At 39.4% G+C, this 26748-nt stretch overlaps 2 protein-coding genes across 2 annotated transcripts in view; one reads left to right on the top strand and one right to left on the bottom strand.

Moving 5' to 3' along the window:
• Nucleotides 1-22496, bottom strand: part of LOC146461142 (3'-5' exoribonuclease HELZ2-like) — a 37009-nt gene extending 14513 nt beyond the window's left edge. The window contains exons 1-16 of the mRNA XM_085087291.1: nucleotides 22298-22496; nucleotides 20199-20279; nucleotides 18915-19967; nucleotides 17986-18169; nucleotides 17703-17886; nucleotides 17206-17325; nucleotides 14684-15264; nucleotides 13854-14298; nucleotides 12918-13219; nucleotides 12189-12459; nucleotides 11349-11756; nucleotides 9264-9345; nucleotides 7648-8934; nucleotides 4253-6879; nucleotides 3779-4035; nucleotides 3312-3397 (exon numbers count right to left, since the gene is read on the bottom strand). Coding sequence (XP_084943417.1) covers nucleotides 3312-3397; nucleotides 3779-4035; nucleotides 4253-6879; nucleotides 7648-8934; nucleotides 9264-9345; nucleotides 11349-11756; nucleotides 12189-12459; nucleotides 12918-13219; nucleotides 13854-14298; nucleotides 14684-15264; nucleotides 17206-17325; nucleotides 17703-17886; nucleotides 17986-18169; nucleotides 18915-19967; nucleotides 20199-20279; nucleotides 22298-22496 — 8167 coding nt within the window. The remainder of the gene's footprint in view (nucleotides 1-3311; nucleotides 3398-3778; nucleotides 4036-4252; nucleotides 6880-7647; nucleotides 8935-9263; nucleotides 9346-11348; nucleotides 11757-12188; nucleotides 12460-12917; nucleotides 13220-13853; nucleotides 14299-14683; nucleotides 15265-17205; nucleotides 17326-17702; nucleotides 17887-17985; nucleotides 18170-18914; nucleotides 19968-20198; nucleotides 20280-22297) is intronic.
• Nucleotides 1-26748, top strand: part of LOC146461132 (uncharacterized) — a 303232-nt gene that overhangs the window by 258672 nt on the left and 17812 nt on the right. The gene's annotated exons all lie outside the window — the stretch shown is intronic.

A 26748-nucleotide genomic window follows, 5' to 3' on the forward strand; every position in this document is an offset into this window, starting at 1 on the left:
TGTATCCATCTCGCTAACTTCGTCTTCCTCCACTTCGTTCTCTTCAATTGGGTTCATTGGGGCCTCCCTGACTAGCACCTCCTCAAAATGTTCAGCCCATCTTTCAAGTCTGGCATTCTTGTCTTTTATTGTCTCACCCCTCTTGTTCTTAATTGCTGCAACTTGGCGCCGTCTCTTGTTTGTGATTTTCTTTGCTGTTTGGTACAGTTCCCTATTTCTCCCATTTTCGGCATACTTTTCTGCTTCATTTCCTAACTGTTCTAGCCAAGCTCGTTTATCCTCCCTTGCTCTGCGTTTAACCTCTCTGTCTTTCAATTTGTACTCTACTCGTAGCTTGCTTTTTACTCTCTCTGATTTCGTGCAGTGTATTTTGTCGTGGATCATCTGTCGTTGATCTATTGCTTTCCAGGTTTCCTCTCTCAACCACTGCTTGTTTTTCTTTTTCACCCGGCCCAGTACTTTCTCAGCAGTTTCTATGTAAATTTTTTCCATTTGCATGCAATCTTCATTGATGTTTTCCTCGACCTCTAATGCTGCAAATCTGTTTCGCAGTTCGACGCTGAACTTGGACTTGAACATTTCGTTTTCCAGTTTGTTTGTGTCAAGTCTTGCATTAGTCTTTGCTCTATCTGGGTTTCTATGTAGTTTCAGCTTTATTTTCATGATTAGCAGAAGGTGATCGCTTGCTGCATCTGCACCCCGGTACACTCGTGTGTCTTCCACAGACCTCCTCCATTCTTTACGGATCATCATGTGATCAATCTGATTTTGAGTCCTTCCATCAGGTGACACCCAAGTCGCTTTATGAGTTGTTCGGTGTGGAAAGCATGTTCCTGTGATGACAAGACCGTTCATTGAGCAGAAGTCACATAGTCTTTCACCATTATCGTTTATGTTACCCAGTCCATGTTTTCTCATTATTCCTTCCACATCCTTGTTGTCGTCACCAACCTTTGCATTCAGATCTCCCATAACAATAACTATGTCATGACGGTTGCATGTATCAAAAGTTCTTTGAAGTTGCTCGTAGAATTCGTCTTTTTCATCATCTGTTGCTTCGTTTGTCGGAGCGTACACTTGGATTATAGTTGTATTTTTGAAGCGGGAGTAAAATCGGGCAGTTATTATGCGACTGCTTATTGCTGTCCATTCCATTAGGCATTTCTGTGTGTTCTGACTCATCATTATTGCTACTCCTCTCTGATGCTCACTTTCTTCTCCAGCATAAATCATTGTATAGCCATTCCCCATTTTAATACGTCCTGCTCCTGTCCATCGTATCTCACTTAGTCCCAACAGATCAAGTCTGTACCTTTCCATCTCTCGTGCTATTTGCGCTGCTTTTCCAACTGTGTACATTGTTCGTACGTTCCAGCATCCTACACGCATTCTTGATTTTGGCGTTGCCAATGACCTTGTCGGTCTGTGGGCTTCCCGTAGGCTTTCACCCATTGACGTCATGGTGTGTCCGGTTGTGCCTCCGTCCACGGCCACAGCTTCGCCATTGCTAATTAGTACTTGAGAAATTGCAGTTTCGGTAATCTTCTGTTTTTTTTCGGGGGCAAGTGATTGGCCTACCGCCCAACCCCCATGACCTGGAGGGCCGGTGGTTTTCTGTCAGGGTTTTCCTTCCCTTAGGGGTATTATGGCTCCCCAGTTGGTGCTGCTTTAGTCTGGACCCTCACCACGCAGACCAATCCGGCATGGTTAGACCTGCCAGGAGCACAAGGCTCCCGCCGGCATAGCCCTGGGGGTCTTGAGGTCACACAAGCTTCCCCGCCACGACAAGGCACACCACCAGGGGGAAGCAGTTATTATTTCATGACATTTTATTCCATCTTGGATATGTAGCCATGCATGGCAAGCGTTTTGCATAATTTTCAATACCATAACGTTCTTCAAATGAAGACCTTTTTTACGGTACCGAATAGAAAAATTGTACATAGGAGTGAAACCGTTAATTCTCCAGCAATTAAGCTAATTGTGCACGGCCTTCAGAATGTGAATTCGAGCAACAACAACATATTTATTGACGGAAAAATAAGGTATGCGTTATACTGACCGCAAATAGCAGCAACGTTAATCGTCGCAGGTCAGTGTTTAACCTACATTATTACATGATATACTTGTTATTGATTTTTTTACAACATAAAAAGAACAAAAGGAGACAAAGTAAAATGAGAAGTGTAGATTGTTCTAGTAAGAAAAGTGTGGAAAAGAGTCACAGGAAACGGTAAGTATTAATTAGACATCTAATATCTTATGGTGTTTTAGAGTCATTACATCAATCTCAATATACGAATCTTCGATTTTAAGGTTACCCGATACCTTCAGAGGTGTAGCGCGTCCAGTTTAAACTGTAGATCCCTAAACCCCTATATCAAATTAAAGCTTATAGAGCTGGCTATCAAACTATACCAAGAAGTTTGAAATAAAATGAATTGTCGAATTTTTCACGACCTCTAATTGCGAGCGTCCGAATCACCTTTTTAAAGCTACAAGTCAAAGTGAATTTTTTTTTTGCTAATTTAATTTGCTCCTCAGTTTCCGGACCCAAAGCGCTAAAACAACGTGTCTGCGTTTTGCCATATTCATTAGCAGTGAAAAGTTATGGAGCATTTTCGAAATAGGATGAAAAAACTGTGGAGTAATCGTACAAAAATCGCTCTCGGAGAAAAAATATTTCGAAAGAAAAAATTCGCAGTCAAGTTTTTGTTGTTTATATGTTAAACTAGCTACTGTCCAAATTTGAAGGCAAACGAACAAATTTCTTTTGAGTTTTAGCTCTTTGAAGTGGTTCCTCCAAGTGAAAAAAACTTATTCGAGAAAACAGCGCTAAAAATTCGGCAATTCATTTTTTTTCAAAATTCTTGGTTTAGTTGGATAGCCAGCTCTATAAGCTTTAATTTGATCTAAGGGTTCATGTATCTACAACTTTAACCGGACGTGCTACATCGCTTGGACGCGAGACACCTCTGAAGACACCTCTGAAGGTACCGGGTAACATTAAGAATGTCCAACCATGCTTCTTGGACAAGATGTGCAGATCGTGGGTTAGAGCGGCCAAACCTTCATAAAACAATGACATGCACTCTTCGATTTGCCCTGAAGACGAAGATTAACTAGTTTCTTTGCCTGAAATGTTCAGTGCGAAGTGCGTTTCTCTACTCTCAATTTACTTTGAGCCGCACATCTAATTTTAAGAAGAACATCCTAGCCGTTTAAGATTTGCAGATTTCCCACCAACTAGCTGTCCGAATTACACAACGTGACAGAAGAACTGCTTTTAGTGCACTGAAGCACTTACTTACCTTGTTCTGGGTCATGTCCCATACAGATGGCGTGAACTAACTGAGATGCATTTGGTAGGTCAAGGCATAGAGCTGAGAACATTCGTCTGTGAATAAACATGAATTTGAGGTAAGTTCATTGCCCTGCTTAAGTCTTGACAGATAATGCATGAACAATCATAATGTTAGATATACCCCAGATATATCAAGACGGGTAGAAAGTTCGGAATGACAATTACATACTACTCTTCTCGCAGTATGCAATAGATTAAACGATTACGTGCCCTGAAAGTGCATTCTCATGATATTTCTGTTCAAACGCGGAAGATGTGGTCACGTTTCTTCGGAAACGCCACAGTTCTTATCAACTATACAAGAACGGAAACCCATGCCACTCCTTGCGAAGGACATTGCTCTCCAATTTAGGTGCTAAGAGATAGCAAAATACTTGCAAAGGTAAAGTTGTTTCATCATTAAAACTTGCTTACCTGTGTACCAGTGATCTGTGAATAACAGTCAAAGTACTTTGATAGCCATCCCGGGCAGTTAAACCCGAGGGAAGGTTTGATGATGATTGGTGGAGATCCATTTTTACTTCCTTCTCCTTTGACTTCTTCACTTGGGTGATGATACAGTGGCCTACCCAAAAGCTGGAGCAATTTCCAATGGAATTGTTACGGGAGTTGCTTTCCAACGCCGACATTTTTGGGAATCGGTTAGAAGACAGGTGTTGAGTGAAGTTGAGCTACAAATGATACAAGAACAAACACGCAAATTTAAAAGAAGCTTCTACTCCTTTATCTTAGAATTTAGGGAAGATTCCATCGAGAATTAAATTTGAATGTAGTACATTAGCCTTATTTTCACCTGCAACAGCCGGCGAAAGGTAAAAGCTAATCGGAAATATGCAACTTAAAAGGTGGTCCGTTAAATAATTTGCGTGAGTAAGCTACTTTACTCACTTTAGAGCTGCCTCTTTCAGTATCAGCTACAAAGGATCCTGAATGATTTCTTTCCATACTCTGGTCTTGTACGCGGACGCAAACAAAATCTCCCTCGTGGAACTCAATTTGACGTTCGGTGCAGTATTCTTTTTGTAGACTAAACGAGCCTTCAACGTCTCCTGATGAATCACTCTTTGTCCACTGTACATCTAGGTTGTGTATGGTGAACTCGTCGCTCTCATCGACGGCTCCAGTTGCAGCTTCCATTGCAAGAACTGGTTTCCAAGCGTGAATGTAGTTGTCCACGCTAGAATACGTCACCCGAGATGCTTGACACAGCAATGTTGTTGCAAAACATTTTCTCGGATATTTCCGGTGCTCAATACAAATATGCACTCTAGGATTGATCTTGAAAAGCTGAACTTCGGGATGAAGAACTCCATCTGTCATGTGTGTGGAAAGTTGAATGTTTACAACGTCAAACGTCCTCAGAGTCAAGCGTTTCTCATAGAAATGGCGCATGTTGTCCTTCTTACCTGGTCTAGAACTTTCAACGTTGCTGGCGCTGGAATTAGTTCGTCGAGATATCTGACGATCTCTTTCGGTCTTTGTAATCAATTCTTCGAGTCTGCTGTAGTTTGCAGTTTGAATGGCTTCCAAAATCTGCTGCCAATTCTCCGATGGCAGGTCCAACACTTCTCCCTTATCTACCATTCCTTGGGATAACAGTTTTTTTACTTCTTTCTCTTCAGCTTTAAGTTCCATTACATAGCCTTTCTTTGGTGCTATGTACAGTCTTTGTTTCCACGTCAATACTATTTCTGAAGCATCTTCATTGATATCGGATTCAAATGGGTTGAGGCTACTAAGTTTAAGTTTCCTCTGTGTTGCTGATAGATGGTTGAATTCCTTGTTTAAGATCTCCAAACTAATTGCTCGATTTTCGATTAAGGCAATAACTGCTTTGGTTTCTTGACTTTGTTCCCTGAGTTTCGCAGCTGTGTGGACCTTATTACATCCTTTCTCAAATCTTCTGGAGTTAGCTTGGGCAAAGGTGGAGCGCCGACATACTTTGGCCACTTGGTCCTTCGATGACTCTTTTGTCTTAACACCTTTTGTGATTAAATCCAAAACGAGTCGGTGTACTTGGATATCTACATAGCGGCGTATGGGTGACGTGAAGTGAGTGTAGAAAGGGATACCCATAGAGAAGTGGACAACGTTTTCCTGCGACAGATCTCCCTTGCAGACGTATTGAGATTTGGGCTGAATTCTTTGAAAATGTAAATTCGCCACAGCCAACTGAGGATGATGCCTCTCGTTGCAAATCAAAAATTGCAGTTTGGTGTAGTCTTTAAGCCTTCCAGCATCACAGATGTCGGACCAAACAGACTGTTGTACTTTAAATTCTCTTAATTTTGAGCATTCAACATCAGCAGTTATTTTCTGGAGGGTTTCCTCTGAGTAGAAACCACGAAGATAAAGAGAAAAGTTAACGAGCTGTCCGTACCGTCGCACCCAATCGCTCAGTCTATGATCTTTAGGTGGTAGCTGTGTTCGCAAAGGTGCTGCGTCTGGGATGTTTATGGAAAGGTGGTTTGCTACTTGTTCGTTGGCGAGAATCATCATTTCCTCCACCATTTCGTGGGCTTTAAAGCTTTCAGGATCATGATCACTGTCAGACCAATGATCAAATGCAGCATCTCTCAGCCGCATTACCCTCCTCTTTTGCGCAAGTAAACTCAGGGCTTGAATCTTTTTGGCAGTATCACTTGGTATCTGCTCGGTAGAAGTGTGATGGCCATCAATTACTTTCTGGGCTTCCCCGTAGCTCAGTCTACAGCAGGATCTGACGATGGTGCGCTTTATTTCCGGCGGACCAAGCAGTTTTCCTTCCCCTGATAGATCTAGGAACACCGATAAGGACAGACGATCTTTTCCAGGAAGAAGACTGCAATGATTTTCACTGAGCTCAGGAGGAAGCATTGGTACACTTTCGTAGCCGAAACCAGGGTAGTATGACGTTGAGCGGAACAAGGCATCTTTATCCAATGGGGTGCCTTCTTTCACAAAATAACTGACGTCTGCGATGTGAACCCCTATCCGATACATAGACTTCGGAAGCTGTTCCACAGTAAGAGCATCATCGAGATCCTTCGACATTTCCGGATCGATTGTGAACGCACCCTCAATTTTCTTACGACTTTGATACTCCTCAGCTGGTACTGACCAAGTCGTTGGAAACTGTGACAGAACTTGTTCTTTGCTTTCCTCGACGAAAGACTTCCTGATTCCATGCTCAGCAAACAAAATTTCCATACTGGCATCCAAGGTATCCTTTTGTGGCAGTTTTCCTATGATGATTCCCAAGGGACTACTGCAGTCTTGCCTCCATTGTAAGTACTGGACCAGGAACAAGTACTTTCCACTGCAGAATTCCGCGATATCCATCACTTCAACTCGCAATTTATCATCATCCCCATCACGCATTTGTTTGTAGATAGGCATACCATTGACATCTTTGGCAGTAAGGGTCACTATTCTGGGGACAGACTTGTTGATAGGGAGCATTAATTCTGGATTTTCGTAATCCACTCTGCACACGAACTGATGCTCATGCGGACTGATGATGTGATTCAGCACACCTGAAAATAAATTAATGTGGAGTGTGATCTAACAGTTCTAAATCATTTATTTGGTGTGGTCTCAATAATCCTACGGCTATCTAAGGAACGGTATGGGCCTCTTCCAAAAAGGTTTCATGGCTTTCAACATAAAAAGGTTACATGGTTTTTGACATAAAAATTCTGAATTTCTCTGTGATTAATTAGCTAACACCCCTTGACTCTGAATAAGTCCCAATTTTGTTTGTTATTTCTGGGAGAACAAATATATTTCTCGTGACATAAATGACGATTGTATTCCGTATCTGAATACACTGATTAAATAAATAGACTGTCAGGGATAGAGGAATTGAAGGAAAGGCAATCACTACTCGCTTCAATAAGCTGTATCTACAACCAGACGCACGAGAGTAAAAGACGGTCGTTTGAAATTTGACCATTCACTTGGGCTCAGCAAATAAAATCGCCCTTACTTCTTTAGATGTTTTTCTTAGACAGACACATGTCTATAACTAGTTCACAAGATATCGATGAACTTGGCGCTTTTTTTTTCATGACAAACACTTTCTGGGCACACAAGAGGCGATGTTTATATTTAATGACATTCAACATCATCGATCGCGTGATTCACAAATGGTTGTTGATCACGTGATATAAATTCAAGTAACTTCGACTTTAAGTTTTAAATGCCCTTCTTATCATTCTAGTAAAAGTTTGGCTAATTAATGTCGACTTGTGCGCCAAATAAGTGTTCCCAACACCTTATCAAAAATGCTCGTTGAAACTTACCAACAATGTGTCCCTGAGAGCGTAGGACATCATCCCTGGATGAAACGTTACCATCTGTCTTTTTGATAACCACACGATCCATATCGAACACACTTCGCACTCTTCCCTTTATTTTGATATCAGGCGTCTTGGTGTCCGATACCACTCCATATGCTGAGCGAAAACTTTCCGAATTGAGACGAAGCGTACAGGAAAGATATTTCTCTGGTTGTTTATGCAAATGGCGCTGCAATATCTCTACATCAAGGTAATCCTGTTGCCTTAGAGATGTAGTAAGCCTCTGCACCCGAGAAGAATGCTTCTGCTGAAACTCGACAGTCACCAGTCGAGCCATCTTGCGCCCATTGATGTGGTAAATTTGGTAGTCCGCAGAGGACAGACTGGAAAAAACTGGCTTCTCTTGCCGAGCGGCATTAGCTGCATGATTCTCTGTCTTAAACGTTTTCTTCTTCGTGGTTTTAGCTGCTTGCAAGGACGGAAAGGCCTCTTCACTTTGTTTGGTCTGTTTACACTTCTCTACAAGTGCCTTTATTATCTTATCCATGTACTTTGGAAAAACAGTTTCATCTTCAAGACTATCTCGTCGAAATTCATCGAAGAAGGCGAAGGTTTCCTGGATTCCATTTTGTTCTTCATAATCTGACGGGGTTGAATTCTGAATTTTTTCCAATAAACTATCGTCTTCCTCTTGCTTGTCTTCATCTTCATCATAGGATTCTTTCTGCATCAATTCCTCTTTAAACGCTCTACTTTCCGGTGCGTCATTCGTCATCGGATTGTTTTGGTTTCCTTCTGCGATGGGGAATATCGCGCTTCCATGTTCTCGGATTTTGGGTACTTCCAACGATGAAAGATTACCTTCCTCGCTGTCTTGCTGAGCACTTGATCCGTCTACAGACTGGCAATCTTGTTTGCTACCTTCTGATGTTGATTTTGGAACAAAAGTGGCAGCTTGAGGATTTAAAGAAATTTTTGAAAGAGATAAGCTTATTTTCTCCTTTAGTTCCTCAAAAGATGTTCCATATAAGGCTTTACGATCGCTACATCTTTTGATGTAGTCTCGCCAGATGCCTCTGCACTCACCAACAGTACACAAGGAAACAGGATCTCCCACAACAGCTACCAAGGACTTTGCTCTGGTTATTGCGGTATTTAAAAGTGTGGCGTCAGATAAGAATTCCCAGTAGGGTTGTTGCGGAAAGCGGGATGCTTTACCACGTAGGTGGAAGTCTTGGCAGGTTAGAGCTGTACGCACGGTGCTAATAAATACGGCTCGAAATTCTTTCCCTGAAGAAGTAGGGAAAAAAGTTATATATAACTTTTGATAAACAACAAACACACGTCTGCACACAAGAAGAAAGGAACCACCGGATAGCCAGAGAAATCTCATTATCCAGACTTATTTACCATGCTCTTTTCAAAAGAAAAACAAAGAAACAAAAATCTATAGGCAGCTTAGTAAAGACAGGTTTGTCTGGTGTCCAGGGTTTTTCTAGTTAAACTAGTGTTCAAGAAGACACTTAGGTAAACCGCTGCTTTAGAAGTAAGGAAACAGTTAACATTTCTTAGATAATACGACAAAATAAATAAAGACAACTCAAATTGAAATACCATACCTTGCACGTTATAAATACTTTCCACGGTGACACTCCCTAGTTCCGTACCAGCTCTTCTCAGTAACGTTCGAATAGTTTGAACCTAAAATCATAGGAATTAAGGGACAAAATGTCCAGGTAAGCTGATGTCAGATAGTAATAACCTGATGAACTAATAGAAAATATGTTTTGGAATTAAAAAAAAAAAGACATTTGGTTTGTTTGCTATTTTAGTTTGTTTCTACTGGAAGAAAACTTGCGGTTTTGATCAATATCAGTTATCGCAATCTTTGATCAGAATATTTATTTCCCAACTTACACTAAACACTGCTTAGTTCGAATAACGATGCCGCGTTATTCATACAGTTAGTTATTTGTGCAGTAGAAAACTGGTTTGCTAACGCACACCCTCTCCCTATGTTTTTGTTTGTAGCTGATAACAAAAGGTTGAGATGCACAATAATATAGTTATATGTTAAAATATTAGATGTTTTGGTGTGAAGTATGGCTGTATAAATTTACTAATACAGCACAACTTGCAAACATTTATAACAACACCGTGCAACAGAATATCTAATGAGATAGTATTAAAGGTTCAGACCAGAGGAGGTTTGACAGGAATCCCATACTTCTTTGCATATTACCCATGATTCCGTGCGCTGATGAAATATATTATCGTTTTTCTTGTGACGTCATCATTTGAATGAGTCGAAGAGCAGTGAACATCATGGCGGCTTGTTTCGAACATTGAAAGATCAAGATCAAGCATCTTATTTCAAGAATTATCGGCTTCTTTACGTTCATTGTGTCGCGAAAGATGATTTCGAGATTAGCTTGGCTTATCTAGCGTGTACGGTGAAGATGATTTGTCGAGAAATTCATGTAAGTTTCGTCGACAAAATGAACGAAAGACGAGTTGCGCTGGTGCCACGGACTATCGATGAGCGCAATGTTGATGATATCTTTAAAGACGCTACAAACCCAGTATTCAGCATCAATTCGTCTTAAATTTCGGAGATGGCGATTTTAAGCATGAAGTGGAGCCAAACAAAAGTGATTTCTTCGTTCGAGCTCCGCGTGGAACAAGTTCTTGGTGGCATTCTCGTTTTCCATGAGGCATCGATGGTACGTCCCGTGTTATCGGCTTAAAGACGCAGAATGTCTTTTACCGCTAGAAGAATGATTTTCCATAAGACCTGAAAAGTAAAATATAAGACAAATGATTCTAAAATACCGAACAACAACATCGGAAATCTTTGCAACCAGAATGTGCTTCAAGAACGTTTCTCATACTTCTCTTCTAAAAGCATCTCAAGTTTTCTTGAAGGTCCCATAATTCGAAGACGATTTCGACAATAAAGCATGGAGCCTTTTTGCGACTTTTACAATAAAAGGCTACTAGAGAGGTAAAATTAACTTCAACTGAAGTTACAGCCACTGCCACTCTGTTATTGTACAAAAAGATGCTTTTCTACCAAGGTAATTTTACATAACAAAAGAAAACCACGCATCCGTGATTGGGCACTCCATGCAATCGCAGTGAGTCAATAATGATTTGCATACAATAAAAACATCTTTACGCTTGAAAAACAAAAGAAATTAGTCCACCTACCTTCCGGAATATTAGAAATCAACCAAAAACGAAGAAGGCCAACCGATTTCCCGTAACTTGCCGCCATTTTGAAATACGAGACGAAATTTCAGCATTGTTGCTGTCGAACCTCCTCTGGGTTCAGACTAAAGCAAAGTTTAAAATATCAGAGTATATTCAAAGCCTAGGAATTGGTTTACATGCTTTACTCCTACGGATTTGCAAAGACTAAGGTTAAGTGTCTTAAGCAGAGCATGTGGTTAGATAAAAAGCTATAACCTGCGATCAGGCTTTCTTGTTTTCGGCGGTCAGGAGAAGGGAAGAAAAAAAACAACGTTGTTTTATTCTTCCCTTCTTCCGACCGCCGACTCTCGCGCTGGCCACACTTTCGCGCTCCCCCGAAATAAAGAACGCCTGATCGCAGGTTAACAGCAAGTGGTCACGATATGTTTGGAAGAGAACTGTGCTCATGGATGATTGGATTAGCTGTCACTGGCGAAATATTTTAACTTTACCTGCGTCATGTAGGCGGATATGACGCCAATCTTGGAAAGATCTTTCTCACCCCACTCATCTAGCCAATCATCAGATAGCTCCTTTACTCTCCTAACAACCTCATTAGCTTCAGTTACATTCCTGTAGGAATTTTCGAGCGCTTCCTCCACTCCAATAGCAGAAAAGAATAGCAATGGCCCGAGCTTTGGATGTGCGGCTTCCTCAGAACAGGGGATAAGCTCTTTGCCATAAAAGTTGTCGGAAGGAAATTGAAGAATATCTGGATGGCAACGGTAATTCTTTGTCAAAAACTTTACATTTCGGTCAACATCAGTTTTCGTCTCGTGGTAGTAATCGAACAGCCTCTCAGGAAGTGAGCGTTGCAAGCCCCATTCTCGTGCAAAATGTGAATACACCTCTGGCTTCATCTAAAAATGCATCAAAATCAAAGGAACGATTTCAGAACACACCGTCTGTCAATTCTACCAGAAGGCGAGTGAGCGACTCAAAAGGAAATTAACTACATAACCACACCAACATAATTATCTGACGTTAAGAAATGCGCCTTATGTACATGTTATTTAGGAAATCTGTTTTCGTTGTAACGGAACTAAAACACTTGTCTACAGTTTTTTGGAACTTTGTCAAAGTTTGAGTGAACATTTAATGCCTAACCACTTTGCCACCGGCTTCTTGTCAATGATGGTTATCCATTAATAAACAAACTTGGAAAACAGCCTTAATTGCTGAGCTATACGATCATTATACTGTTAATAAAATTACTAACAAAGAACTCAAGAAATATTTTCCTCATATGTGTAATACGGAACTTCTCCATTATAAGTGAGTCTATTTTTCACCTGCATGTGATCTCCTGTGAAGACAACCTTCGTATTTGGGCCGGCTAAAATAAGTGGTGTTAAAGCTTCTGGCTCCAGGGCTTGGGCAGCCTCGTCCACCAAAATGTGAGAGAAAAAGCCGTGGTTTAGATTAAGTTGTAGCAGGTGTTTAGACGTGGCCAGAGTTGTTATTACCACCCGATGCCGGATAACGTCATCTCTGTTAGGTAGCACATAAGCGTTGTTTGCGATCAAGGCATACCTCTTGGAAACGGAAGAGTCAGCATCTAGTCTGTAATAGTTCAAGAAAGTAAGGGGCTCTTAGTACTAGTACGGATGTGAATTTGACTGTTGATGGTACAATCATCGGGTTTCAGTCTTTGTCTTTTTTGTATTAGTATGGGATTTTCCCAGGCTATAAGGCATTGACACGATAATAAAGTTTCTATTCTATTCTATACGGCTAAACCCATTCGAATTAAGGCGACTTCGAACGTCGAGGGTGTAAATTACATTCAGGCTGGTGGCAAAACATCCTTTCTCCTCATTTATAGATTATATTTTAATAGTTAATAATATCGGCGACGGTTTATTCAAGTGACATAGTCAAGTGTTTTATTGTCAAATAATCGAAAGCCTCCTTCTTCTCGCGGCTTCCTTACACGTATGTTATTAAGCCCCGACAACAATATATATTACCAATAAGGCATTTTTTTTATCATGACATACGGCCGAAACACTTTAACTAACCTTCTCTCTGTATGGTAAATCCTTAGCGGCCTTGCTGCTCTTAGCCCATTCTCTTCTGTCAAGTACTCGTGTAGAAGCTTAACATGCAAGTCCGCTGCACTGTTTGTGTGCGTGCAGAGCAGGATACGGGTTTTACTCTTTGTTACCAGCTCACGGATGGCCCTATGTAAAGTAAATGTCTTGCCAGTGCCAAACGGACCAAAGACCAGAAGTGGAGGAGAATTACTTTCAGGCGCCAAAATGCGTCCGATGACTTCATGTTGATCGTCATCCAAAGGCAAGCAAATCAAAAACGGTTGTTCCTATTTAAAGCAAGAAGATAGAAAAAAGGCGTGACCATAAAACATGGAGATTTTTCTGTCTAAGATAACAATGTCCATGATCAACGCACTATTTTTCGCTAATTACATCGGTAAAACTAATGAAACTTTAAGTATTTTTTATATTTTATTCATAACACGACCGCATCAGCTCTGCTGTAATTTTTTTATCTTAAATAAATAAATGCAATTACAACTACTGAACTCAAACGTAACTTCAGACTGGTTTTAAATGTAACACGAAAAAAACTTGGATAAAATACACATTATGGTTTTCACACATAATGTTCTTTCTACTCCGTGACTCGGCTGTCATGATCAGTTTCATTTTCGAAATTGAAAAAAAAAGTATGCCAAAAATTGAAAAAATTAGTGCAAATTGTGCGAGAGGATGTTCATATTGGTCGAAAAGAAATTAAACAAACGCACACGAGAAGGGCACAAAAATGTATGTCCTCCATAACGACATATTTTCTAGATTATTTTCCTGCATTTAAAATTTAAGGAGTAATATTGGTGTATTTATGGTATAGTTATATTCGTTTTCCATATAGGACTTACACGGAACGATAATGGTAGATGTCAGGAATGAATAATTTAGTAGAGTAACGCTTACGTCATATGTCGCTTGCGAGGGATTTGCTTCCGGAAACAGTAGACTTCGATGAACAGGACCCAACCTGTCAATTGCATCATGCCATTCACATAGAGGCTGCCGATTTAGCTGAAACTGTAGGTCAACTAAAATTTTGCCACTTTTGGTCAAATGCAGGTCTACGCAGATCTGGGAGGACAACCTTAACACGATGCTCGTAGTAGTGGTATCAACTTTTTCAACGACTGCCTCGTACACTCTTTGAGAACTACTATCAGCCAATTTTAGCCAAGCAATTTGCACATTTCGGATGAGGAGTCGACTAGCAGCATCATCTGGTTGTGGGATTCCATTCTCTTGAAGTTGGATGACGCCAAATAACTCCCCGTTAGCAGCATAAATCGTCTCATGTTTCTTTCCAAATACACTATCCTGACCTTGCATTGGAACATTGCGAAGAACGAACCTTTAGACAAAAAAATAATATTTTACTTTCTATGGGATTGGATGTGTAAGATCATATCTGCAAATTGCAAAATTACTTTGAGGTCGCCACGACTGCCAAAATCTGCACATTGTTATCCGCATTCTATTCATTTCCGATTTCCCACAAAAATGGAGAGTTGAGGAGAATGAGGGCCATTTATGGACTTTTGTTCTGTTTACGAAACCAAGTCAGAATTTTGAACGAACGTGACCTATTGACAGTGTCTGAAACCTCAATAGTTGGCCTGGCCTGACTGTGACTATAGTCAGTAGTAGTTGAATGAAAAGTAGGTGAATTAGTTTAGCCTTAACAGTGTACTAATCAAATATTAAATGTGCGTAATATTGAAATTTCTAAAACTTACTTTGAAATCGCCTTTTTCATGAAGAGTTCTTCAGTAAACAGCAATTGATGCATGACTCTCTGGTAGTTCTCTGCGGTTATGTTCACTTCAATCACTTGCGCGGAAACTACGTTCTCAATCCTGGCAGGTAACTGGTACCGGTTTTGCAACACTCCGTCTTGATTACTCACTGAAGTAGCCCGCGATGATGCTACAACTTCCACTGGTCCCTCCGTCCACACTGAGGGATCCAGTTCGAGTTCTTCTCGTGTTGCTGAAATCGTTTCCAAGACTTCCGTCCTCGCTATGTCTACGTTTAAACCCTGTAATAAGTAAGGCTTCTTGCCAAAATCAAACTTGAGACACTGGGTAAACGTACGGTTAGAGGTTTGCTTTGGAGACTCAAAAGAAACGGACACGTCAACTTTCATTTGACCTGCTTTTTGATCGATCCAACTTGGGAGGCTATACGACCAGCGCTCAACCGGCACCCTTGAGAATATCTCTATGTCTTTCAAGAAGCCTTTGACTCTTGTCAGTCGATAACAATTGTGATAACGATGAGTAAGGTCAATTTGCCTCAGCATGCCAGCTTCACTTATCTATAAAACACAGAAAATGTCGATTGGTGAACCATTGCCGAGGAAATGGGACCATCCAACAGTAATGAATTGAAGGAGTAAGGAAAATTCCTGAGTTTGATAGCAGAGTTGCACTTAAAGGGTCATTTGAACCTCAGTCTCAAGTTAGGTTTACTAATTAGAACGATTTCTAAGACGAAGCACATCCTGGGGGGGATGCATTTTCAGTCTCAAAAGCACCCTTTGATGGTTCAACCCCAATTTCAGAACTCGAGGACAATCATTCCAAACGTAGGAGTTTACATAAGCCATCAAAAACGCTAATTTATTTGTCACTGCAAAGAAATTTTGCTACCTCATCACCGACCGTAATTTTATTTTCATCACGTGATACGTCACGTGATAACAACGTATGCGTTCAGTCAAAAAAAAAAATAAATTTTACAGTCATGAAAAATTTCATCCTGCTCTAGGCAGTTTCCAAACTTACTTAAAAGCAGACCTTAAGCTAGTCTTGGAGGCTAACTTTAAACAGGCAGCTTGGTACAGCTAGTGGCTCCCAGAGGCTAGGCGGAAGTACACTGTAACGATGAGTATTATCTAATATTTTTTTACTCTGGCCGTAAGGCGGCATGAGGTAAGTTTTCGGTCGCGTTATCAAATTCTCTTTTTATTTTTTTGGTCGCAATGGGCCGAGAGATAAGACTTTGGGCCACGATTTAAGTTCTCGGTCTCTCTTTTTGTACTCGGGCGGCACGAGTTAAGTGTTTGGTCGCGTTATCAAATTCTTTTAATTTTTTTGGGAGTCGCGATTCTCCGGAACCCATTTTTAGACACGGTATGCCCCTTACGGCATCCCACGTAATTATAACTCGGCACCTCACAGCCGGACTACAAAGAACGCGACCGACAACGTAACTCATGACACGAAGTCTTATGCGTTAATCGATAGTGAAGCAATTTATAAGTAAACACCAGATAAAATTGCATTATGTGTAGTACGAGTAAAATACAGGGGGTAACATTAGTTAAGTAGAATACCTTGTGCTTCATACCGGGATGCTTTCATTCCCGGGCTTTAATCCTTACGTTTTCAGATAGAAACCATTTGTACATTGATTATGTTTCAATATGAACCGAGAGTCATATAAATATATGTATGACCCCGAGCATTGATCACGCTAACAGCAATTTCCGGTATGATCGTTGTGTGCGTGTGAAGGCCACATTCAATAAAAAGTGTTCTACGCTTTCTACCAAATGTTGTGGTGATCACTGGCATTGTATTAAAACGCAAACTTTTGCAAGCGTTTTCCGTCATCATTCTTCAAGTCCGGATATTTACAGGTTTGGACAGAGATGATTTAAAGTAGTCATTAAGAATTTCCGAGATACTTCTCTCTATGAATGCTAAAGTCTTAATATTTTTAGTCATTTGACCCGGGGTCACATGAACAGACGCGAAGAAACTTAATCTGTTTATGTGTCTATTTTTATAGTGTCTTTTGTGCATGACAAATGTCGTTTTTCCCTGTATTTCATTCTGACTGCAAGAAATACAATTCTATCTGATGGTTACTTATTGCCTCACTATATCTCTGTATCTATCGATTTGGGGGAATTAACTATGCTGTAGGTTATCACTGCCAAAAGATTGTAAGCTCACGCACCACGCAGTCAAAAATGGCCCGAGTATAAGCTGAAAACAGCTTCTTGTTCTACGAGAATTATGGATACGCCTGCTAGACACACATGTAAGAAACATCTTTCACTTATTTTTTTTTTAATTCATTGTCTTCCATTCTTAAGTTTTGCGATACTTTGTTATTCGCTTATGCCCCGGGAACGTGAGACAAGATAACCTTCAATCTCATATTTGTTATTAACGCAATAAGGCATTAAGGAACCTTTTGGAAGCGGGCGCCATATAGGCCGTTTATTTCATTTGTTTAATTTATTTACCTCAAATATTGCAGTGAATACCCAGTCATAGGTGTGGTGTGTCCCATCTCCGCAAAGGGAGATTTGTACCGTGGAAGGTTTATCACTCGAAACCTGTACTCCAGGAAGACTGTAAACCATCTAGTAAGCAACGAAGAACAAAATGCTGCATTTGGAATCCTTTAATGTAATAACTAACCTTTGGCCAAAAATTACAGACGTTTTCATTCTTAATGATATGCGTGATCAGACTTATCGGCATCCATCATCTATTTGAACGGAATTATATATTCATGGCAGCGTCGACTCATGAGGATAAAAACATGTCCGCATAATTTTGTGAGGAACGTGGTCATCTTATACATATGCCTTATGTGTGCATATTAATTTTATACCTACAGTGACACGTAATTCCGTCGCGTCATTGTCTAAATATTTAACGACATTCTACGATAATAAGAAAACTTTCGAGTGCTAGTAGATATAAGTAAGGTGGGGGCGTGCAAAGGTTAAACTACCTCAGTCCTGGAAATGTCAGCAACTTTTTCTGTTGTTTTGCCAAATGATTCTCCTTGACTTCGCGTTGGAGTCCTTTTTTCAAAGTAATCCTCCTTCGTGCGGTCCCTCCATGATCTCAGTTCTTCTTGACCGTGGGCAAACGTACAAAATTTCCCATTTCTGCATACCCGACCAGTCTTCCACCTAAAGCAGCGAAAACGAAGTTTGCAAATAACACGACTATTTCCGCGATAATTTAAAACTGGTTTTCAAACTTAAACATGGTTATACATATGAATTTACCATTTACACAACTGGAGGTTTCCATGGTAAACACCAAGTGGAGGAGATCGTGGCCTAGCTTGTCTTGTATCAAAAATTCTCAAAGATCCTTGAATGCGCTCTTGGGGTTTACGATCGATGTCGACATCAAGGTCAGCTTGCAAGTATTTAGAATTGGGAATTTTTCCAGACGAGCCTGTACACTCTGTAGAGTAACAATAAATAAATTACATAATCATTTTTCTTAATAATGTATGCCAACCGACATAGACATAGACTTTACCTTTTGAAAGAAACCTAAAGGGCCGGCGTTCGGTACTGTACCGTAGGGCAGGGGCTTTCAAGCAGATTCTAAGGAAATCTTTTTTCTGGCATTGGTATATTAATGTGAGTTCTAGTCATATAAACTACTAAGGTTTGACATGCGAGCATACGAGACGTAAGAAATACTGTTTTGACTGTTTAACCTGCACTAATGTACTTTCTGCCAACGTTGTTGAAACCCGACAGTTTGCCGCTGAATTCACCGTTACATGATCCTCATTAGTTAAAGTGATACTCATGTCCATAAGACGTGCTTATAATTAAAAATCACTGATGAGTTATACTTATGTCCATAAGACGTGCTTAAAAATCAGTGATGAGTGATATTTTCATCAATGCATTTTTGGAACACCAGAAAAAATCTACGAAATTCTGGTGAAGTTGAATGTTAATATGTAACTAAACGCACGCGGCATGCCTATGCAATTTCAATTCCAAAACGAGTAATAACTATTGCTATATGGCATTAGCAAAGATACGAAAGCCTAGATGGAAAAGTAAACTGTTAACTGTCAGCAAACATTTTATTCGTCTATCTTCCGTGTTTTTGATAGTTGTTACATAAATAATTACACTGCGCGACAGAGAAATCAAGTCACTTTAAGACTCCTCCAGATCATACCTACCTGCTTGTCTTTGTGTTGTCCACAGAGCTAACTCCTCTTCTCCATGTGCAAACTTACAACTTGGTCGGCATTCGCCACCATTCCTGTAATCCCAGCAGATTTGAAATGGAACTGCAAAGGGTACATCCCTTGGGCGGGGCCTCATCACCTGCCACTTCATTTTAGACCTTCGCCAAATTCCATACTGAAACTTAGAGTTCTTTGAACAAATGAAACAGCAATATGCTGGATGTACTTCTCGACCTTGTAGAAAATGATTGCAAAGGCGAACGACACCTTTTGGCAAGTTTTTGTGCGTATCCTGTGGCAACTCATTACATCCCGAATTTGAAACATTGGTGGTTATATTTCGATTCGGTCCTGACTGTGTCTTTGAATCCTTAGTTGTTGAGCTATCAACGTTCAAACTTTGAAACATTTTTAAAGGAGAAATGTTCTCAAGACACTTCCATTGGGATGTAGGACCATCTTCATCTGATTCCACTTTCCCGTTACCTGCGGACCACTGAGGACATGGATTGACAGAATGGCCAGACAAACTTGAGTTTACAAGGCTAGAGGATGAAGATGTATATCGATCACTTAAATGTTCTTTGTTTTTCGTGGCTATTTGCGATTCGAACCTTGTACATTTTAAGCGACCGGTGTCTTCAGCCTTGGAGGAAACCGCTGAAGATGACAAACCTAGCCCCGGATAAGCCTTTGTTGATAATTTGGAATTAAGAGGGGAATTCGGTGTTTGCTTTTCAACACTCTCAAAACTTTTTATTTTGTAATCATGGTAAAGATCATTTTTTTGAAATATTTTTTGACTTGAATGCAACGTGTTGTGTTCTGATCGGCAACCTTTCGAAGTAACTAACGTCCAGCCTCCTAGTTCTTGTGGAGAAGTTTCCGTTTGGCTTGGAAGAGAGGATCTCTTGTCCTCGTGTGAAACCGCTCCTCTGACAAGATGACTTGGTTTTTTGATGAGCGGTGAAGGGAAGTTGGAATGCTTGGAAGACCCTCTGTCGCTTAAAACCTTGTCGCTTCTACAGCCAACATCTATGCATTCTGGAAAAATTATTCGAGGGTAATATTAGAATAAAATCAATGTTTAAATTATCAATACCAAAGCATGCTTCGATTGAATGTATTCATTTCAACTGCCAAAAACAGTTAATGCTATCAGTGGTAAGGAAATCACACTGCAACATTGTAATTTACTAATCTAAGTTCTATAATCCCATAATCTGAAACTAAATCATTACTGCAAGTTGTCGGCAGAACTCGTTCCTCTCTTACGTTTTGCAGCATCGTTCTTTACTGGTTTGGGTGTGTTGGTCGTCTTTCGTTGTTTAGGTCTGGCCCCACCAACGCTATTGGCTGCAATATAAGGAAATCAGCAATTGGAATATCAGAGGTCATCATCACGATCTAGGCCTTTTTATCTTTAGCTAGCAACAACGACGAGCGAGAATTGTTAAAAATTCTTGCTTGGCTCTCTGCAGTTGAAGGATTTGTTGGTGGTACTTTCTTCAGGTTGCGTGTTCTGTCTTAGAATAGTTTTGTTGTGTCCATCGATGATCTGTTTAATGTTGGGTGAACAACTGTAGCTCAGCTTAAGGTTATTTCTGTTGAAAAGCTTTCTTAATTTGTGGTTGGGAGGGAAGCATTTCTTAATTAAATTTAGGAATTCTTTTCCGATATTAGTTTGGACGTTTTTACTAAATGGTGGGTCAAATCCTGCAACTGCAGAGAGCCAAGCAAATGCCCTTTAAAAGGAGAATGCCTAGTCAAAGACGTAGTGTACCAAGCCACCGTCAGCACTGCAGAAAGCTTAGAAACATACGTCGGCCTTACCGCCACGGAGTTCAAGACGCGATGGCGAAACCACCAAATGTCATTCAAACATGAGAACAAAAGAAATGACACTGAACTAAGCAAACATCTGTGGCTGCTAAAAGATCAAAAGAAAGACTTCTCAATCTCCTGGAAAATCCTAGCCAAGGCTAAATCCTACACTAATCTTACCAAACGATGTAACCTTTGTAACACCGAGAAATTCTATATTTTATATAAACCAGACATGGCAACGCTCAACAAACGCAATGAACTCCTGTCAACTTGCAGACACAAGCGAAAGTTTCTCCTCAAGTTCAACCGCATCCCTAAGGACAAATCATAGACTTACAAATATAGCTTCCTATTGTTTTCTACTTTTGAATTTTTTATTTTGTAACGGTTCTTGTAACGGTTTTTGTCAATATCCTATTACTGATGTATATAAACCCCAGTAATGCTACAGTGTATATAGAATTTAACTGATGAGTAGACCAACTCCTCGTTGGTCCACGAAACAGTTCTGTATTAAAGTCTATATGAAACGATATTGAGTAGACAAGTATTGTTATATATATATATATATATATATATATATATATGTGTGTGTATATGTTTATATCTTTGAAGGTGTCCGTAAAAGACGTCAGACTGTCTGGAGTCTACTGGAGCAAAATTTGCATACATCGAAAAAAATATGCGTGCATGATCAAATTTCAACTGCAATGTTCATCAATATTCACTGGATACAGAACTATCTCTTCAGAATCTTTTCCTTTTCTTTTAGAAATCTTTTTTGTGAAAGAGTGCATTAAAGAAATTACACGTTTTGTGGCCGCGGTAAAAAATTTTCCGTGGGAAATAAATTCATTGAACACGACAGAGCTGCACGCCCATTGTACATTACGTCGCGTCAGAAATAGATTTTCAACCGCAAACTTGCCCGTGGAACTACGAAAACACCATGCTCATCAAAAAAAATATCTTATGCGCCTTTTAATCTCCTTGTTTGATGCTACAATACGAGTAAAGAGGGCCCCAGCTTCGCGAGGTTTTGCGAGTCACGTATTTCTTGTCTACAGTATATTATATTTCACTATACACATGTCCTTTATTTATCACATTGCCTACGTGTCTAACATGAATATGCTTTACGAAATTCAGCATGTTCAGGGTTGCAAGACTGATCTGCACTGCAAAACCCCTTCTCTCCCCTCCCACTTCCCCTGCTTTGAGGACCTAAAAGTTTCACTTGTCATCTTCTGCTGATGCCACAACTACAAATGCATTTACTTTGGAGTGGGAGGCTGGTGGAATTTATTAATTCCTTTTCTTTAGCTCTCTCCCTTCCCCTGTGAACTCCATTTTTTCAGAGGACCACAATAACCAAAGGAAACTGCCTAACACTTCACATTAAATTAATAGAGTCTTCTGCCGCTAATGACATTATTGTTTCTATGGCAATTGACTCACAAAGCTCCTTTAACCTTTGTGACCCTCACTTTGAAACAACTTTTTAGCATAATTGCCCACTCTTTACCTGTAAATTCCACCGACCCAACCTCCCTCATAAAAATGAAAAGAGTCCCTTAGTAGATACCTAACTGCTGCAGATTGATATATGAATTTCTTGAGTTCAGAAACGTTTTTCTCGCGTCCTACGCCATCTCCAGAAAATGAAACAAAACTTTCCTTCTTCTGCTTTGATCCAGCATTCAAATCTTGAAACAATTTCCTTCTCCTGAATGCCGATTGACCCATGTAAAAATTTTAAAAAATCGCCTTCTCATTTCGCACTCATCAGCACTCTCAACATGTTTTTTGGACTTTTCCTCCTGCCCAATCTTCCACGTAACGCGCGAGGAAGACCTTAAGATCGAGGTTTGGCCATCTTACCGCAAACGCCAAACCGCGGTTTGCGGTTAGCGGTTTCACGTTGGCCGTCTGCCCATATTTGGGACTTAAGATCCACGGTTGATAGCACTGGTGAATTATGATAAATTAGTACAAAAACAAGCTGGCTGCTGCTCGAAGGTGAGATGTGAATTTTGATGTGTTTGTTGGATTTTATTGATTAATGAGAGCAGAACACTAAATCACTGACCCTCTTTAAATCAGACAAGACTACAAAGATCTGCTGGACGTTATGCAGCTGGATGATAGCAGTTCTGAAGGCTTGTCTTCGAGCGATGAATATCTCGATTTCTTATTTTTAGTATGCATTCACATATCATCAGAAATCTGCTTTTATTTTACTTTGTTTATCGTAGTTTAACGACAAAGTAATCCGACTGGCAAAACAGTTCCAGCAACAAAAAGCCGGCTACCATGTTTGTTTTCAATTCATTCGTTCGTTCACTTCTATTTTAGCTAAGAAATCGTCTTCAAAATTACGTTTCTATGAAAAAGAACTCGATAATTAATAAGCGAAATAGTTCTAAAAAGTAGTATTTCCTCTCTGTGATGTTTTAAGGTGCAAAAAAACTTGCGGTAAATCACTTACCTCTGGAGCGTGGTCTTGTCGTACAAACGTGAACCTCAAACCGCAAACCTGACGGCAAGGCACTGGTCACATGACTTCTTGACGTTCGCGGTTCGCGGGAAATGCCGAAAAACCTCGTATCCGCGGGCAAGGCCGCGGGAAAATCGACACCTTCTAAAAATAACTTCAGAGGGATTACAATAGAGATAAGGCCTATAAGGGGGATAAACCCTCTTACCCCTTTATCGTCTCTTGTCTTTGGCTTTTATATTTTAGACGTTTGAGACTGGATCTTTAGGGATTTTCTCTTCCTTTTCCACTCAGTTGGCAAGCTATAGAGAGTGACATTCAAAAACCATGATTTCTCAGTTAATTTATTTGTTTGCCAGAGGCCATTGACAAGTTTGATGGCCGTTGTACAGTTTCGTTTTTTCCACGTTTTTACGAAGCATTTGATCTAGAAACGCTTGTAACTGATTTTTCAACGATAACTTGTGGAGTTTTTGGCAATTCTCACTCAACTTTTTGTTCGCTTTTTGGTTCGTTGGTTTATTTCGAACTTTGGATTGTTGCCTTTTATGAGGAAAGGGTATTGTTGTCACTTTCACATTCTGAAACCATTTCAGAATTTCTTTATAAGTTTTCATTATTTTTGAGCTAATCTGAACGGTTTTCAAAGGTTTTGGCCGCGAAATCGAGAAATTCAAGATGGCGAATCCAAGAATAGATGGCGGCTTTGAGGAATCAATGATGTAATTATGAGGTCATATGACCTTATTGTCCCATTTTTAAGGAAACAGTTTTCGACATACTATTTACGCTCCAAGTCCATTGTGACAGCGTTAATGTTCTTGAAGTAACGAGGGTTGCCGATACAAATGCCTCCCACCCCACCTACCCTCCACCCCTCAAGTTCATTAACTCAAAAAAATAAATAAAAAGAAACAGACTAAACAGGGTTAAACAAGGTGACTTAGCAAAATCATCAAGAGGAAATTCATAGCTCTGTTCACAGTTTAAACGTTGACAGTTCGTCAGTTTTCAGTTACGTCGAGTGCAATGATTCAAGTTACAGATAACAATCGAATGTGCTCTCTGTTTGGCATATAGGCCTGCTTTATTTTTTTCTCACTGTAAAGAGTAGTACTTGTTGTCTTTGTGGCTCTGTTATGTGACTGCGAATTTAGCCAGTTCTTTTCGCGCAAAGCTTGTATTAAATTCGATGCCATTCAGATGTGACTTACAAATTAAAATTCACAATTCCTTAGTAAAAATGTGAACGCCATAATGCAGTTTTCAAGTTTTTCAGCGCTGTTATTTTTCATCAGGTATTTAGTTTAGGTTCAAATAATTTTTCCAAGGAAATTTCAAGGGCGATGGATCTGTTTTGAGTACGAAACATCTTATGATCGAGAGAGATTCTGTAAAATCTGAAGCCATTTGGCAAGAGATGCAAGCTTGAGGAACTCCGTTTTGAAGTGAAAATACTGTCGTTGTCAGTTTTTTTTTAAATATAAATATCATTTCTTTGCTTGTTTTCAGTAAATTTTGCTGATAGGTCTAGGCACTATTCCCCTTTGAAAACGTCCGGTTATCTTTTAGCTTTTCTGTTTAAATGCTGCCTGTTCAGTTTTCAAGAAAACTTTGAAGTTATGAGACATGATTACTTAGTGTTCAGTTGCAAGTTCGTTTTTAAAAGTTTACATCTGGTTGTATAATTAGATTGGATGTTAGGGTTTTCATTACTTGAGAATCAATAAAAGTGGGAGGCCATTTGTCTGTTCGCACTTGTCCAACTGTGCATGTAAATGAATTTCAATTTTCTTTGCTTTCATTCAGATTTTGCGAACTTTTCATTCCCTCTTTTAAGGTCACTTTAGACGTGTTTTCAGAATGAAAATTTGAAGTTATTAATTTTTATTAATTTGTAGAAAATATAAAGGAAAATTTGATTTTCCTAGTGAAAATGTAAACCATCGGTCAATTCATTCAGGACCAACAATTTCTGAATAAGTTTGGAGGCTTTCTATCTTTTTTTACCTTTTCAGATTTTTTCAGTATTCAGTTTTGTTTTAATTGTTTTTAAACAAACAGGTGTGATCCAAAAGGAACCGAGTTTCCCTCAATTTCGAAATCATTAGATTTACATATTTGATTTTTTTCCCGCACTACTACAAAATTTTACCTTCAAAAAACCAGGAGTTTTTCAGTTTGAAATTTAAGCAGTTTTAAATTAATTGTAGCAAATTCCGGTTACCTCAAAATGAACGATTCAAGGAATTTCATGGAATTTATAGAATTTCTCGTGTTTGCTAGCGCTACCGTAAACATTGCACTTCAAATACAATGCAATAATAATAATATAATAATTGATTAAAATTTCTGCTTTCTTTCTCTCCCTACTTCTTACAAATTCACATTTTTAGAAAAAGTCAATTCTTTAACCTTTCTTGGGTTAAAACACCGAACCGTACTGTAAAAGGAACCTTGGCCTGGCCAAGCCGCCAGTCATTTCGTTGTAGACACTGAGCTGTGAATATCGCAGTCCTTGTGGATAATACTATACAATAGAATACAAGACAATACAATAGACTGTTGACAGGATAAATATGAAATTCCATGAGTATTTGCTTCGTGAATAAAGCTAAAGATTTGCTAATTTCAGCTCAGTTGCAATGTATTTTGTCCAAAATATTCTTTTGACAGCTTAGATCATTTTTTTAAGAGACGTTTGGCTTTATTTCTTGAAATACTGATTCCACAACACTATTTCTTACTCGCTTACTATGTCCGCCATTACTAATGTGTCGTTAAAGCAGTGTCGACTGTGTGACAAAGGTGCTGCGTTTAAGCAATAACAAATTTCAAGCTATTGCTATTGCCTTCCGATTGATAAAGGAGCCCTGGCTTTCCTCTAAAAGGTTTCATGAAATTAGTCAGTAATGATTTGCGATTTCTACTTTAAACTTGCGGTTTGAAAAGTTTTCGTCGAATTAACTTCACTTTGAAATTTAATATTTTTCCATACTGTTTGGGAGTTATTTCTGTTTTGCACTGTATCAATAAGCTAGCTACAATTTACACGGTAATCATTTGCTTACAACTTTATCACCGCAGCATTCTGCTCTTTAAGACGACAAATTGCCAAACCCGAAGACAATTTTAAACGTTGAACATGGCTACTACTGCTGACTCGTTTTCAATTTTTCTTATTTTGTAAGCAAAAGACGTAATGAGACAAATTGTTGAAAGCAAAGTTTGAGTACAATCCAAAACAAAAACTCCAAGTATATTTAGCCTATTGTCGACCAAAAATTAGGGTTTTTTAATCAGAGAACTTCCTTTAACATTTTCTATTTCATTTTTGTATCAAGTTTCCAGGTATAATCATTTTATTCAAAGATTATTAAACAAAATGCCACAATTTCCACAATTTGCTTTATTCTTAAATCTATATATAAATTTTGCGGTACTAGTCTTGCAGTTTTGATTGCTTTTCTTTATTTTGTTTTGCCTTAGTTTTTTTCTATA

Source organism: Pavona decussata, unplaced genomic scaffold (genome assembly GCF_977016875.1).
Source record: "Pavona decussata unplaced genomic scaffold, jaPavDecu1.1 SCAFFOLD_202, whole genome shotgun sequence".
In the NCBI taxonomy this organism is placed as follows: domain Eukaryota; kingdom Metazoa; phylum Cnidaria; class Anthozoa; order Scleractinia; family Agariciidae; genus Pavona; species Pavona decussata.